The 16,447-nt window shown below is 38.0% G+C and overlaps 1 protein-coding gene across 1 annotated transcript; it reads right to left on the minus strand.

The window, feature by feature from the left end:
* Positions 1-15,082: 15,082 nt before the first annotated feature.
* Positions 15,083-16,234, minus strand: LOC125497739 (uncharacterized). The gene has a single exon (XM_048645417.2). It carries the CDS (start codon positions 16,232-16,234, stop codon positions 15,083-15,085), a length of 1,152 nt encoding a protein of 383 aa, XP_048501374.2.
* Between the last annotated feature and the right edge of the window lie 213 nt (positions 16,235-16,447).

Consider the following 16,447-nt stretch of genomic DNA (forward strand, 5'->3'; position numbering starts at 1 on the left):
AGTTGACTCTAATGGTTGTATATGTTTTTATAAGAGCTAAATATGTCGTAATATGTCGCTAAATGCGTGAAACTAAGTACAAGGAACATGAAAAGTATAAATCGGCCATAAATGAGCTTTACTTATCCAAAATGGTTTTCATCTTCCCAAAATGGGTTTCTAAGTATATGAATGGATTTTTGTTGACTCTAATGGTTGTATATGTTCTTGTAAGAGTTAAATATGTCCTAACATGTTGCTAAATGCGTGAAACTAAGTATATGGAACATGAAAAGCAAAACTCGGCCTGAATTGGCTTTCATTTACCCAAAATGGGTTTTAAAGCATGTGAAGTGATTTTTCTTGAATCTAATGATTTTATACGTTGTAATTATAGTTATATATGTCCTAACATGTGACTAAATATAAAAAACAAAGTACATGGAACATGAAAAACAAAAATTGGCCCGAAATGACGTTTACTTACCCGAAATGGGTTTCATCTTCCCAAAATGGGTTTCTAAGTATATGAATGGATTTTAGTTGACTTTAATGGTTGTATATGTTTTTATAAGAGCTAAATATGTCGTAATGTGTTGCTAAATTCGTGAAACTAAGTACAAGGAACATGAAAAGCATAAACTGGCCCGTATTGGCTTTCATTTACCCAAAATGGGTTTCAAAGCATGTGAACTGACTTTTATTGACTCTAATGGTTTTATATGTTGTAGTTATAGTTATATATGTTCTAACATGTGGCTAAATACAAAAAATAAAGTACATGGAACATCAAAAGCAAAAATCCGCCCCAAATGACATTTACTTACCCAAAATGGGTTTCATATTCCCAAAATGGGTTTCTAAGTATATGAATGGCTCTTAGTTGACTCTAATGGTTGTATATGTTGTTATAAGAGCTAAATATGTCCTACCATGTTGTTAAATGCGTGAAACTAAGTGCATGTAACATGAAAAGCATAAATCGGCCCGAAATGACCTTTACTTATCCAAAATGGGTTTCTAAGTATATGGTTAAATATTTTGTTATTACAACTATTCATGACCTAACATCACGTAAAATCCAAAAAAAAGTATTTATGTTAACAAGTAAACTTACACAAGTGTCTTCCCATAATGATTTCTTCATTGCCTCGGGCACATCTTTCCACTTGACCAAAATGTTGAGTTTGCGCATACAAAACCCAATATGTTGCCCATACTTTGCGCGCCACTGACCACAAGGTTGACCCAAATCATCATACTCGAGGGTCATTTGGGTCTTAACATTCAAACCCTTAGTCACACCCCTTCCTTTCCGCTTCTTTGTTGCAACACTCCTTGGAGTTTTGTTTGAGACTTTTAATTCTTTCCCTACTGGGTGGCAAAATGAGCGACGAGACAGGTGGATAATCTTCCCGAGCGTTGTTGTCAATGGGGGGAGCATTATCGCCTTGCTCCTCAAGGAGCTCAATCTTGCACATTTCCTCATCATGTGCTATGTCTTCCAGTTCACCTTTATCCTCCTCCTTCTCCGTACCATACTCATCATCATCCAATGATTTATCATATTTATCATCTTTTTCTTCCTCCACAATCACATCATCTAGGACCATGTTTGAAAATCTTCAAATATTTAGAAAAAGACATAAGAAATGCGCAAGATTAAACTAAAACATGAAATTAAAGAAATAAGAAACGTGCAATATTAAACACAAAATATGAAAAAATGCCTTCACTCCCCCTGCTGCCTCCCACCATTGCACTGCCCAACCTCACCCTGCACTTCCACCAAACCCAATTGTCACTCCCTACTGCCCTGCCACTACATACACTTCCTGTCCTCCCTACCCTACACTCCCTCACACTCACTGCACACACTCATTGCCCACACTCACTGCCCTGGACTCCCCACACTCATTGCACACACACTCCCTCCCTGCCCTGCACTCCCCACACTCACTACACACACCCCCTCCATGCACTACACTCCCCACACTCACTTCACATACCCCTCCCTGCCCTGTACTCCCCACACTCACTACACACACCCCCTCCCTGCCCTGCACTCCCCACACTCACTGCACACACTCACTGCCCAACCTCCCTCACCCACCTGCCACTCGCCACACTACCCACTGCACTCATTGCCTACTGCCTCAACTACCTGCCACTCCCCACACACTCACGTGCACACACTGCACACACTACCCCCTCCCTCAATTGCCTGCAGTCCCCACCCCCCTCACTACCATGCCACTACACGCACTGTACCCTCCATCAACTACCTGCACTCCCCACCCCCCTTCATGCCCTGCCACAGCTAGTGCCCACCCCCTCCATGCAATGCCACAACCAATCCCTACCCCCTCCTTGCCCTCTCACAGCCACTCCCCACCATGGAAAAAAAACGCAGTTGCGGTCGCGTTCGCGGTAACGGTCGCATTTTCGCGGGAACGGTCCGTAACGGCCAAATAGAACGTTTCGCGGCCGTCGCGGAGTGAATTTATTGGAAAAATTCACATAAGTCGGTTTTGAAGCTTGTTTTTTCATTTTTTTTGTTTACAGTACCATATTAGATTGAAATACACTATTTGGGATACTTGTCACACATTAATAATTATTTAACTAATAAATGAATTAAAATAATCAACAATTCATATAACAACTAATTGTGGAAAAATAAAATACTTAATATGTGTGCTTCTGTTTTAGATAGCTTACCTTTTCCTCCTTCACCCACTTTATTTGTGTGCTTCTGTTTTGAAGTAGTTCAAATGCAAATATCCAACTTATTAAATATATCATTGATAAATGCAACTTAAGATCTTGGATGTGGCAATGCATACAGATTTGCAGGGACTATCAAACATTCAAGGAAAAAGTAAGTAGTTTCATTAGAAAAAAGAAGAAGAATGAATCAGCTTACCATGTCGAGAGAAGAAAAATCAAAGTCACGCTCCATGATTTTCCAAGTCGATGGGCAGGCAATTTCCATTCATTCTCCAAAGTGGAGTGCTCCTTGTTTTGGAGATGAATCTTCAAAGTGACGCTCATAGTTTTGTTTTCATTTTTGGGGTAAGTGTTAGGAATTGAGGTTGAGATATTTAGGGAGGGTAGTAGTGAGGTGGTGGGACTTGTTTTTGGTGTAGGAAGTAAATTAGTAATGGGTTAGTATTTTAGGAGGGAAAAAATGGAGGGAAAAAATGGAGGGAAACATGGAGGGACAATTAGGCTCCTTTATGGTAAAATACATGTAGACACTCGATTTATTTCCATTCTTTTTACTTATTTTTTTAGATTAACATATTAAGAAAATTGGTACTATATTAGTTAGCAAGTCGCAAGCATAAAATTTAAGCAACTTATTTTTGTAACGAAAATAGATTATTGGAAGTAACTAGTAGTATAGTACAGAAATTAAATAAGTTATTAATTATTACATGTCACTAAAAGTAAAATATCAAATTATAGACCATACTAATAGATATGATTACCACCAAAATGAACGACGATGGGGTTCTTCGTTAGTATCATCTCTAGCCGGCTCACCAAAAAAATATGAGCCCACTGCCGTGTTCCCCATCTCATATGTGTTAGTTGGTTCACTTGCTTGACTCCAATTACTTGAATTTGTGGAGTAATCATAATTTACATTTCCATAATTAATGATCCTGTGGTTGATGATTTGAACATGATCACGATATTGCGCTCCAACCTCAGCATCTTCATGATTAGTATATGTATTAGGCATTTTCCATCTCCAATTTTCTTCCCAATTTGCTTGAGGTTGTTCATGGTATGACTGAGGTGGGTAATATGGGACTGGTGGTTGTACCTCCATCGCGTCTCCCCAATTGGGTGTAGGGTATGTTTCGTGAAATATATTATTCCCAACGCTATTACTTGAATAACTTGAATCACCCATATTACTCCCCATGAAATTTGGAGTGTTATCATTTGGCGTTTTGTACGAGCCTTCATCATTCACATGGCTCTTTCCCCGATTTTGTCGTCTTTCATACAATTGAGTTGCTGAGAACGATGTGTCCTCTCATCATTTTGGTGACCATGCTCTTGTGGATCACGGTCATCTAAAGCACTTGAACCTGCTTGTCTATGTGGATTCTGATGATATCCATATTCGTCCTCATATCCCCCCCCACCATCATCATCATCACTCGGGGGTGTTAATGCAGATCTACCCGATGGGGAGGACTATCGATTGGTATCATAGTTTAGAGGTGGAGTTACACCAACTCTTAATTCTGGATCATCATCATCAATCTCAATTGTATTATCCTCATCATCACCAAAGTTTATCCACTCTAAATCATCATCTTCAAAGACCGGTTGCTCTCTTTCTTCCAACCATGCATTAAGTGGATCATCCTCAAAAATATGATCCAAATTGATTGGATTGAAGCTTGAATCGATTTCTTCCCGACTCCTCCGTTTTGCATGTCTTCTTTTCAATTTCATATTATAACGGAGGTAAACTATCATATGAAGTCTCTTATACTGCAATCGATTCCTTGCCTTGGTATGAACTTGACTCCACATGTGTAACAGCTCGAAAAATTTTCACCTTAAAAAATGAAAAAAAAAACATTTCGACCATTCTACATGTGCGCACCAATAATATCATATGTGCATATTCGTAATGTTATCATAATTAAAATTATCATATGATCATTGAAAGACAAATAAAAGTGTACAATTACCTATGGTAAAGGGGTAGTAAATTTTTCCTAGGAGGATGGAAGGAGTAAATAAACTCTAGAAAAAAAAGGGAACCAAGTTCTATCTTAGATTTGAGACTTTGAAGTATTACCACTATAAGGCCCATGAATAAAGGAAGAAAATTCTAAAAATACTTGTAATATACCCTACCATGTGTAGGCTACTAGTGTACATCTTTTGGTTGGGTTAGGAAGGGGTTTTTAGGGCCCAAACACATGGTCAAGTGAGTTAGGAGCTGCTGGATAGCAACCCATAGAATAGAGGATATCTCATTTAATCTTATGAGGAAAGTGAAAATTGAGATTACAAATGAGTAGGAGACAACCCTAGGTTGACACCCCAACTTCCAAAGCCCCTAAATTGGACTGAAATATTATTGCCCACTCCCCCTCTTTCTTTGCATGCAACACGCCAGATTAGGAGGTTCATCTCCTCCTTTTTCCTTTCTTCTCTTCTTCCCTTATGGTCATTTCTTTGGAAAAATTACTTCAAGGGACCCTAATTTAGTATTTGAATGAAAATTTTGCAGAAAAAGGAGTCTTGGAGTGAAGATCTTTGAAGGAGAATATATAAGTAGATTTTGAAGAAACATCCTCATAAAAAGGTAAGAAAAATTTAAAGGAAGTAAAAGAGTATAGTTAAAATTGGGATGTAAGCTTAGCTAATGAAATTAATGGCATGCATTGATAAAATTATGTAGGAACTTGAGTTTTGAAGTCTTTGGAGGTAAAAGAGCTTAGGAAAAAGATTCAAGTGATAAATTAAGAAGATTAAGGTACATAAGAATACCCTTTTTATTTACTCTTTTTAGTTTTGGTGAAATTTTGATGTGTGGTATCTCAATTATGTTTATGGATCAAATTGATGAAAATTTCATGCATGTTAAATTTTGAGTTATGTTTATACTTGCATGTGGTTGATTTTGAGTTATAAATAATCTTGATGTTCATCCATCAAAAGGGGGAATTAAGGAAGTCACTCTAATATAGTGGAATTTGAGATTTGATAAAAGTATGTATTATTATGCAAATATGTGGATAAATGAGAGTATATATTTTATTTTATAAGTGATAACTTTTTTTTACAGATTTAGAAGCCTTTTTCTTCATTCATAATTTAGTAAAGAAGTTCTCTTTAAAGAAAATCCTTAAGATTGTAGTAAATTGATGAGTATTGTTTTCGGATTTCATATGACCTACTACTGTAAAATGAAGTTTTGACCCCCGAAATGTGGTTTTTAGCCTTTTACTATTTCACGAGAAAATGTTCGTAACGAAAAACTCTTGAGGATAGGTTCTGGAATTTCTCGATTTGGACTCCTGAGCAGAAAGTTAGACCCATTTTAATTCCGCTGTTTTATGCTGAAATTTCTGACGAAGGTTTTATATGTTCAAACTAGTTTACTTTGTAAAAGAGGTTTAAAGGAGCAAGCTAGGTACTTAAGTATATACATATTTTTACAAAACCAGCAAGGTTTGACTATTTTCTAAAAGTTTTATCTCTCATCAACATGGGCAATTGCAAATATTAAACGAGAAATTTCACGCAAAGTTTAGGACATTATAACAATGATAATACTAAGATGAGTGTTATTCCTCCTCCTCCTCTTATGGATGAATACATGTTCTTTTAAGTGTGGTAGTGGTGTATTATGTACTTAAATTATGAATGTAAATAAACTATAAATGAAAATGGGTAAAGGCCGGTACCTAGTAAGGTATGGTATGAACAACAACCCTTGGAGGATGGGTGATCTCCTTTCGAACCCTCGCTGGGTGGGTGAAGTCCAGCAAATAATAAAATGGGACATGTCCTAGTTACGACTTGCAAGCATAAGATTTAAAACGGTGGGGTGACGACCTCCAATAGTTTAGAGATAGTCGGCTCCTTGTGTAGGAGTCCCTCTCTATTCGTGTTCGCTTTACCCAAGTATATTAATGCTTTAGACTTAAGGGAGTTGAATGACTCGAGTGGTGATCTTCATGATGCACATTTTTATTACTCTAAAGCTTTGGCACAAGAATAGTAATTCCAGTATTTGGTAAATGTATTACTTGTGAAATGCATTGATTTTATTTTAACATGATTGGATTTCATGAAATGCAAGCCACCAAAAAAGAATTTAGGGGTGGACTTTTGTACTCAACTGTTGTTGATATTTGTTCTTGAACCTGTGCTGGTGGGGGCAGGGTTGTAATTGTTGCAGGAGGATCAAAGGAGGTGGGGTGACTACTTCTTTAAGTTTGCCATGGTCGTGTGGGTCGACACCATTCTGTGGAGTCTTTTGTTGTGTTGCTCCTTAGTCGATCTCCATCTTTCACTGGAAAGTAATTTGATATAAATATACATATATATAATTGTATAAGTATTTTGAATGGTTTTCTTTTAAGGATTTAAATCGGTGGTTTGTAATAATAATGCTATAAAGTACTCTATCTTAAGTATGGTTGTTGTAACCCTAGTATCACCTGCAACTTATGATAGCTCCACTTGGATTAAGTACGTGTCCATGACACACGTAAAGATAGTTATGACGTTCTAGAAAATGTGGGGTTGTTACAATATGCTCCAATTTCTTTCACAATTTGAGGAGGAAGTACTTTGACTCAGCACTCGAACGACTATACGACATAGTTCGGGAGCACTTTCACCAAAAGTCATCCACCATTCAGCTACAAAATTTTAATTTGTTATAAGTTATTGTTCCTTTGAACACATTATAACATTAATAATTCGTGTCAATTACATATACTTATTATTTGTACCTGGATTAATGTGTTTAATAGCACCCTCAGCCATGCTATTTCCGAAACTATCAAGCTTCTCCTTGTAGACGTATAACTGTAAATATTATAACAATATGTTATACTATTTACCAAATATATAAATACAAATCTGAAAGCTAAAAGCTAAGTATTACTTGATTCAGTGCTTTAATAGCATTGTCCATATTGGGTTCTATTTTCTGAATGACCTTCTTCACCCCCGACATGACCTCATTGTCATCAATAATCTTGTCATTTGAATAACAAAATTGTGGATTGAGAAAATAACCTTCATCCAGTAGTAAAAATGATATAATAGTCAGTAATAATAAATGTAATATTAAGTAATAATATTTATAGAAAATTGCTTTTAGTTGAACTCACCAGCTGCATGCAGATCATGATGTAGTTGAAAATTCCACCTTTCATCAATAATTGTAATACTCCGTATTTTTAGGAGTTATTTCGTATTAATTAAGAAAATATAAAGAAATTAATAAAAAAGTATTTTAGTTTATTTACAAAATAATAGGAGTATGTTATTGATAATACGAGTAGGTTTGGGAATTTTCGGAGTTTTAAAAAGGCTAAACTGATTTTACTTAACCTTGGGTTGAAAGGGGAGTATAAAAAAGAAAAGGAGAGGGAAAATCAGCAAAACCCTAAACCCTTCTCTTTCCCTCTCCCAGCTGACTTTTCTCTCTCTCCTCACTCTCTCCTCAGCCGACTTCTCTCTCTCAGTTTTTTCTCTCTCTCTCTCGGGTTTTTTCTCGCTGCTCTTCCTCTTTCACTTCGCTCCTCTCCTTCCCGTCGCCTGTGTTGTGCGTGGGTGGTGTTGGTGCGAAGGGTTCCGACGAAGGCTGCAAGGAAATCGTGCGAAGGGTGGTTCGTGCGAAGGGTGGTTTTATGCGAAGAGGTTCGTGCGAAATCCGACGAAGGTGTTCTAGAAGTGTTACGAGTTCGTCGAGATTTTTTGTGCGAGTGTAGTGCGAAGAAGTTCGAGGGTCGTGCGAGAATTTTGGTGCGAAGAGAGTCGAGGGTGGTGTGCGAAAAGAGGCGCGACAGATCTGAGTCGCGCGAGTGTGGTTGGGCGACGAAACGAAGGGGGGTGCGAAGACGTTCGTCGAGGCTGTCCGTGCACGACGAGCGAAGGAGGCTCGAGTGGTTGCGCGACGGTTCCGATTTTTGTGCGCGTGTGTGGTGTGGTGTTCGGTCTCCGGAATTCTTTCGCAGGCGAGTTTCAGCGGTATAATTTATGTACTTAACTTAGTATGTCAGTTTATTAATTATTTTTATATTTACTGTTTTTCATAATTACGTAAGTTGTATTTATAGTAATTAGTAATCAGTAAGTAAAGTTGTGTATTAATTTATTAGATTGTTTAACTAGTTAAGTCATTATGCTGTTTTTAAGTCAAAATTCTGGTTAGGTTTGTAATTGGAATAAGATGAAAGTAGGAAAAGTGTGCTATATTATTAGTTAAAGTTATTATCGTTTCATGAGTGACCTATTTCATGGAACCTGACTTTTGGGACATATGACTTACCTTTTGGACATGGAACTTACCTTTTGGACATGGAACTTACCTTTTGGACATGGAACTTACTTTTGGACATATGACTTAACTTCTGGACATAAGACGTTGGACTTATGACCCATTTGGATTGGTAAAATAGTGGACTAATAACACTAACTAAGTTTAGTTACTCACTAACTTTGACTTCTAAAAGACGTTAAATCCACTAGAATAGAATATAACGAAAGTTCTGGAATAAGGTTTTAACTATCGTTTCATTCGAATCGTTAGATCGTTATGGTCTTAGTACGTAGTAGTTGTTAGTGTTATCAAGGATGTAACACTAAAGCTTTGTTTTAACGGTTTAGGTCCCAATTTCATAAGCGGCTCGTTCTATTAAGTCAGCGAAAATTCTCCGCTACAAGGTACGTACGCGTACCAGTTTACTTTCAAGTTTTAGTATCATGATTAGGTTGCAGTTCTTTTATTGGAACCTAATACCATGATAGGGAACATTTGATTGTGATTGTTTGGTTAGACGTTTATAACGTGAAATCAAGTATGTTGCATTGAAACATGTTGCATTGAGATGCGAAGTTCTATCGTAGTGTAACATGAGCATTATTAATCTGATCTAGAGTAACGAGAGTGTTACCAGAGATAAGATTGAGTTTTGTAATTAAGAGAGCATGTAAATGACTCTTTGAAGTTATAAAAAGAATAGTTAGTAGTAAAAGAAGATTATGGCAATAACTTGTAGTTGGATTCCCTACAAGTATAGAACAATGGGGGGGTGTGGGACTTGTCCTACACTCCTACGCAGGCCTACTGTGACGACAGTAGTGTCCTTATATTTTGATAACTCAAGTAGGCGGAAGGTTCCGTTCGATCTTGGGGTATGCATACTAAGGTGATGGGTGTGAGACGGAACAAAACCGTATTTGCATTTCATCTAATAGACCAAGTTGTCTATTAAGGATTCAGTAGCCCGTATGATTCTAGTAAGATGACGGTGCCCGTTCGATGCCAAATAATGAAAGATTAAAGGATGTGAGATAAGTAGTTTCATATAGCAGTTTGTAATGTGTGCATCATTTATGTTCATATAGTTTCAATGGTTCATTACGTACTCAGCATAGCTGACTCTGTGTGTTATTATGTGTTTGTTGACCTGTGATGAACCATTGACACTTCAATGGGGAGCAGACTAGGTGAGCTGGTGCTGCTGCATGATATCAAGCATAAGGGGGTAGTCTGTAGTTTGAAGTTAAACTTTTGGTTTAAGTATTACTGAATTTTATAGAACATTGTTAAATGGTTTGAGTTTGAATAAAGAGGGGTCATCTATGATTCCCGAGTTGTATTAACATTTTCTATTCCGCTGCAATTTGGTTTTGAGACAATGAATTTGAGTTACCGTATTTCTAATTATGCCTTGCGTTTCATCGCGGCGGTAACACTCCCAAAGTCGATGCGACGTAGCATTAGACGTGTATGGATTTTGGGGGTGTTACAATGATTTTCTAGTAGGTTCAGAAATACCTACAATCCTTTCGTATAGCCAATTTGACTCTTTCCATTGCCTCGTAGATGAAACCCATAGTCGGATTTTCACCCCATCAACAAGCCTCAAAACCTTTGAAAGTGGCTCCATTATTTTTAGAACCTCGTTTGCCTTGTTCCAAAACTTAACAGCGTTCTCTGTTTGTGCAAGTAAAAGCTCACAGACCTTTGTTGCATTGTCGTCGGTCATTTTACCCCATCTAGATTGCTTCCACTTGGGAGATTCAAACATATCCCGCAGAGCATTCTTATGCGCGACAATGCTCTCTAACGACACAAAATTTGTCGCAAATCTAGTGATGCCAGCCCGCAAGAGCCCTCGGTTGTTGGTGAACCTTTTCATATATTTCACGCACCAAGTCGAATTGTAGATGAAGCTAGATATCGACTTTGCTTGTGATATAACATCCTTGATTGAAGACTTCTTCGCTATGTCTTCCAATATAAGATCTATACAATGAGCAGCACAAGGAGTCCAATATATATGCGGAAAAGCTTCCATTAGATTTTTGAGACAATGAATTTGAGTTACCGTATTTCTAATTATGCCTTGCGTTTCATCGCGGCGGTAACACTCCCAAAGTCGATGCGACGTAGCATTAGACGTGTATGGATTTTGGGGGTGTTACAATGATTTTCTAGTAGGTTCAGAAATACCTACAATCCTTTCGTATAGCCAATTTGACTCTTTCCATTGCCTCGTAGATGAAACCCATAGTCGGATTTTCATCCCCATCAACAAGCCTCAAAACCTTTGAAAGTGGCTCCATTATTTTTAGAACCTCGTTTGCCTTGTTCCAAAACTTAACAGCGTTCTCTGTTTGTGCAAGTAAAAGCTCACAGACCTTTGTTGCATTGTCGTCGGTCATTTTACCCCATCTAGATTGCTTCCACTTGGGAGATTCAAACATATCCCGCAGAGCATTCTTATGCGCGACAATGCTCTCTAACGACACAAAATTTGTCGCAAATCTAGTGATGCCAGCCCGCAAGACCCTCGGTTGTTGGTGAACCTTTTCATATATTTCACGCACCAAGTCGAATTGTAGATGAAGCTAGATATCGACTTTGCTTGTGATATAACATCCTTGATTGAAGACTTCTTCGCTATGTCTTCCAATATAAGATCTATACAATGAGCAGCACAAGGAGTCCAATATATATGCGGAAAAGCTTCCATTAGATTTTTTCTTGCAGCCTTCGTGGCAGCCTCATAATCGGTCACTACTTGGACCACTCGATCTGGTCCGACTTCTTCTACTACTTTTTTCATCAAAGAAAAATAGTAGTCAGCATTTCTTGATGACACATTGGTGACATCAACTGATTTGTGAAATATCGTGCCACATGGAGAATACACAAGGTATTCAAAATGTGCATTCTGGTTGTACCAGTCCACCCATCAGACATTATTGTCACACCTCTCTCATCCCACACCTTGGCAAATGTGCCTATATATTCATTCATCAATCTACATTCTTCTGGGAGATATACTTCTGCAAGCTCGTATGCAGATGGAGCTCTGACATCAACTGAAGTTTCACGAATGACATTCATTAACGGGTAGATGGAGCTCTGCATGCAGATCATGATGTAGTTGAAAATTCTACCTTTCATCAATAATTGTAATACTCCGTATTTTTAGGAGTTATTTCGTATTAATTAAGAAAATATAAAGAAATTAATAAAAAAGTATTTTAGTTTATTTACAAAATAATAGGAGTATGTTATTGATAATACGAGTAGGTTTGGGAATTTTCGGAGTTTTAAAAAGGCTAAATTGATTTTACTTAACCTTGGGTTGAAAGGGGAGTATAAAAAAGAAAAGGAGAGGGAAAATCAGCAAAACCCTAAACCCTTCTCTTTCCCTCTCCCAGCTGACTTTTCTCTCTCTCCTCAGCCGACTTCTCTCTCTCAGTTTTTTCTCTCTCTCTCGGGTTTTTTCTCGCTGCTCTTCCTCTTTCACTTGGCTCCTCTCCTTCCCGTCGCCTGTGTTGTGCGTGGGTGGTGTTGGTGCGAAGGGTTCCCACGAAGGCTGCAAGGAAATCGTGCGAAGGGTGGTTCGTGCGAAGGGTGGTTTTATGCGAAGAGGTTCGTGCGAAATCCGACGAAGGTGTTCTAGAAGTGTTACGAGTTCGTCGAGATTTTTTGTGCGAGTGTAGTGCGAAGAAGTTCGAGGGTCGTGTGAGAATTTTGGTGCGAAGAGAGTCGAGGGTGGTGTGCGAAAAGAGGCGCGACAGATCTGAGTCGCGCGAGTGTGGTTGGGCGACGAAACGAAGGGGGGTGCGAAGACGTTCGTCGAGGCTGTCCGTGCACGACGAGCGAAGGAGGCTCGAGTGGTTGCGCGACGGTTCCGATTTTTGTGCGCGTGTGTGGTGTGGTGTTCGGTCTCCGGAATTCTTTCGCAGGCGAGTTTCAGCGGTATAATTTATGTACTTAACTTAGTATGTCAGTTTATTAATTATTTTTATATTTACTGTTTTTCATAATTACGTAAGTTGTATTTATAGTAATTAGTAATCAGTAAGTAAAGTTGTGTATTAATTTATTAGATTGTTTAACTAGTTATGTCATTATGCTGTTTTTAAGTCAAAATTCTGGTTAGGTTTGTAATTGGAATAAGATGAAAGTAGGAAAAGTGTGCTATATTATTAGTTAAAGTTATTATCGTTTCATGATGACCTATTCATGGAACCTGACTTTTGGGACATATGACTTACCTTTTGGACATGGAACTTACCTTTTGGACATGGAACTTACCTTTTGGACATGGAACTTACTTTTGGACATATGACTTAACTTCTGGACATAAGACATGTTGGACTTATGACCCATTTGGATTGGTAAAATAGTGGACTAATAACACTAACTAAGTTTAGTTACTCACTAACTTTGACTTCTAAAAGACGTTAAATCCACTAGAATAGAATATAACGAAAGTTCTGGAATAAGGTTTTAACTATCGTTTCATTCGAATCGTTAGATCGTTATGGTCTTAGTACGTAGTAGTTGTTAGTGTTATCAAGGATGTAACACTAAAGCTTTGTATTAACGGTTTAGGTCCCAATTTCATAAGCGGCTCGTTCTATTAAGTCAGCGAAAATTCTCCGCTACAAGGTACGTAGCGTACCAGTTTACTTTCAAGTTTAGTATCATGATTAGGTTGCAGTTCTTTTATTGGAACCTATACCATGATAGGGAACATTTGATTGTGATTGTTTGGTTAGACGTTTATAACGTGAAATCAGTATGTTGCATTAACATGTTGCATTGAATGCGAAGTTCTATCGTAGTGTAACAGAGCATTATTAATCTGATCTATAGAGTAACGAGAGTGTTACCAGAGATAAGATTGAGTTTTGTAATTAAGAGAGCATGTAAATGACTCTTTGAAGTTATAAAAAGAATAGTTAGTAGTAAAAGAAGATTATGGCAATAACTTGTAGTTGGATTCCCTACAAGTATAGAACAATGGGGGAGTGTGGGACTTGTCCTACACTCCTACGGAGGCCTACTGTGACGACAGTAGTGTCCTTATATTTTGATAACTCAAGTAGGCGGAAGGTTCCGTTCGATCTTGGGGGTATGCATACTAAGGTGATGGGTGTGAGACGGAACAAAACCGTATTTGCATTTCATCTAATAGACCAAGTTGTCTATTAAGGATTCAGTAGCCCGTATGATTCTAGTAAGATGACGGTGCCCGTTCGATGCCAAATAATGAAAGATTAAAGGATGTGAGATAATGTAGTTTCATATAGCAGTTTGTAATGTGTGCATCATTTATGTTCATATAGTTTCAATGGTTCATTACGTACTCAGCATAGCTGACTCTGTGTTATTATGTGTTTGTTGACCTGTGATGAACCATTGACACTTCAATGGGGAGCAGACTAGGTGAGCTGGTGCTGCTGCATGATATCAAGCATAAGGGGGATAGTCTGTAGTTTGAAGTTAAACTTTTGGTTTAAGTATTACTGAATTTTATAGAACATTGTTAAATGGTTTGAGTTTGAATAAAGAGGGGTCATCTATGATTCCCGAGTTGTATTAACATTTTCTATTCCGCTGCAATTTGGTTTTGAGACAATGAATTTGAGTTACCGTATTTCTAATTATGCCTTGCGTTTCATCGCGGCGGTAACACTCCCAAAGTCGATGCGACGTAGCATTAGACGTGTATGGATTTTGGGGGTGTTACAATGATTTTCTAGTAGGTTCAGAAATACCTACAATCCTTTCGTATAGCCAATTTGACTCTTTCCATTGCCTCGTAGATGAAACCCATAGTCGGATTTTCATCCCCATCAACAAGCCTCAAAACCTTTGAAAGTGGCTCCATTATTTTTAGAACCTCGTTTGCCTTGTTCCAAAACTTAACAGCGTTCTCTGTTTGTGCAAGTAAAAGCTCACAGACCTTTGTTGCATTGTCGTCGGTCATTTTACCCCATCTAGATTGCTTCCACTTGGGAGATTCAAACATATCCCGCAGAGCATTCTTATGCGCGACAATGCTCTCTAACGACACAAAATTTGTCGCAAATCTAGTGATGCCAGCCCGCAAGACCCTCGGTTGTTGGTGAACCTTTTCATATATTTCACGCACCAAGTCGAATTGTAGATGAAGCTAGATATCGACTTTGCTTGTGATATAACATCCTTGATTGAAGACTTCTTCGCTATGTCTTCCAATATAAGATCTATACAATGAGCAGCACAAGGAGTCCAATATATATGCGGAAAAGCTTCCATTAGATTTTTTCTTGCAGCCTTCGTGGCAGCCTCATAATCGGTCACTACTTGGACCACTCGATCTGGTCCGACTTCTTCTACTACTTTTTTCATCAAAGAAAAATAGTAGTCAACATTTCTTGATGACACATTGGTGACATCAACTGATTTGTGAAATATCGTGCCACATGGGGAATACACAAGGTAATTCAAAATGTGCATTCTGGTTGTACCAGTCCACCCATCAGACATTATTGTCACACCTCTCTCATCCCACACCTTGGCAAATGTGCCTATATATTCATTCATCAATCTACATTCTTCTGGGAGATATACTTCTGCAAGCTCGTATGCAGATGGAGCTCTGACATCAACTGAAGTTTCACGAATGACATTCATTAACGGGTTAGTAAATGCCGAATTAACAGCGGCAAATGGTTGGTTGTTATCTATGATCCAATTACCAAATGCTTTCAGAACTTTCTTTTTTTGCCTATTTAGCCCACTAGTGTTGATCTTTCTTTGTCTTTTCACCTTTTCATTTTTTTCTAAATCAATCTCCACTGCTCTTAACCTCGATGCAGGAGTGGATACTGGTTCATACATTCTATCCCTACCTCGTTGTTGACCTCCTTCTCTAACAGTAAATGATCTATTCATTCGAGGGACCCCACTGCAACTACCACCTTCATAGTTACTACTTCTCCTCCTCAACATATCACGATCTCTTTTGAATTGTTGTTGCATTCGACTATGCCGCATACCCATAACCAAATTTGGATCATCCTCGTCATCAGAATCACAACGATTTATATCTCTCATTATTTCTTGTTCAGAATCAAACTCTCTTCTCTGCTTATTTGTTTTGGATTTCATATACTCTTGTAGTAGATTGTGCATTTCTCTTTGGATTTGTGCCGGAACCTTATCACATGTCATGACATTACCCTTTTTATGAGCCAAGTGCTCTTTAAGACGTGTTATCCCCCCTTTGATTACTTTTTGGCAAAATTTACATTATACTGTTTTCCCATCTTTAGAGAGTTTCAAACATAATCTCCATCCCACATCTTTATCTTCAGATTTAAATCGTGGCATTTTGCAAGTAATTCTGTGAAACTAAAACAACGTACATATTTATATTTTATCTAT

The sequence above is a fragment of the Beta vulgaris genome, chromosome 5 (assembly GCF_026745355.1).
Source record: "Beta vulgaris subsp. vulgaris cultivar EL10 chromosome 5, EL10.2, whole genome shotgun sequence".
In the NCBI taxonomy this organism is placed as follows: domain Eukaryota; kingdom Viridiplantae; phylum Streptophyta; class Magnoliopsida; order Caryophyllales; family Amaranthaceae; genus Beta; species Beta vulgaris.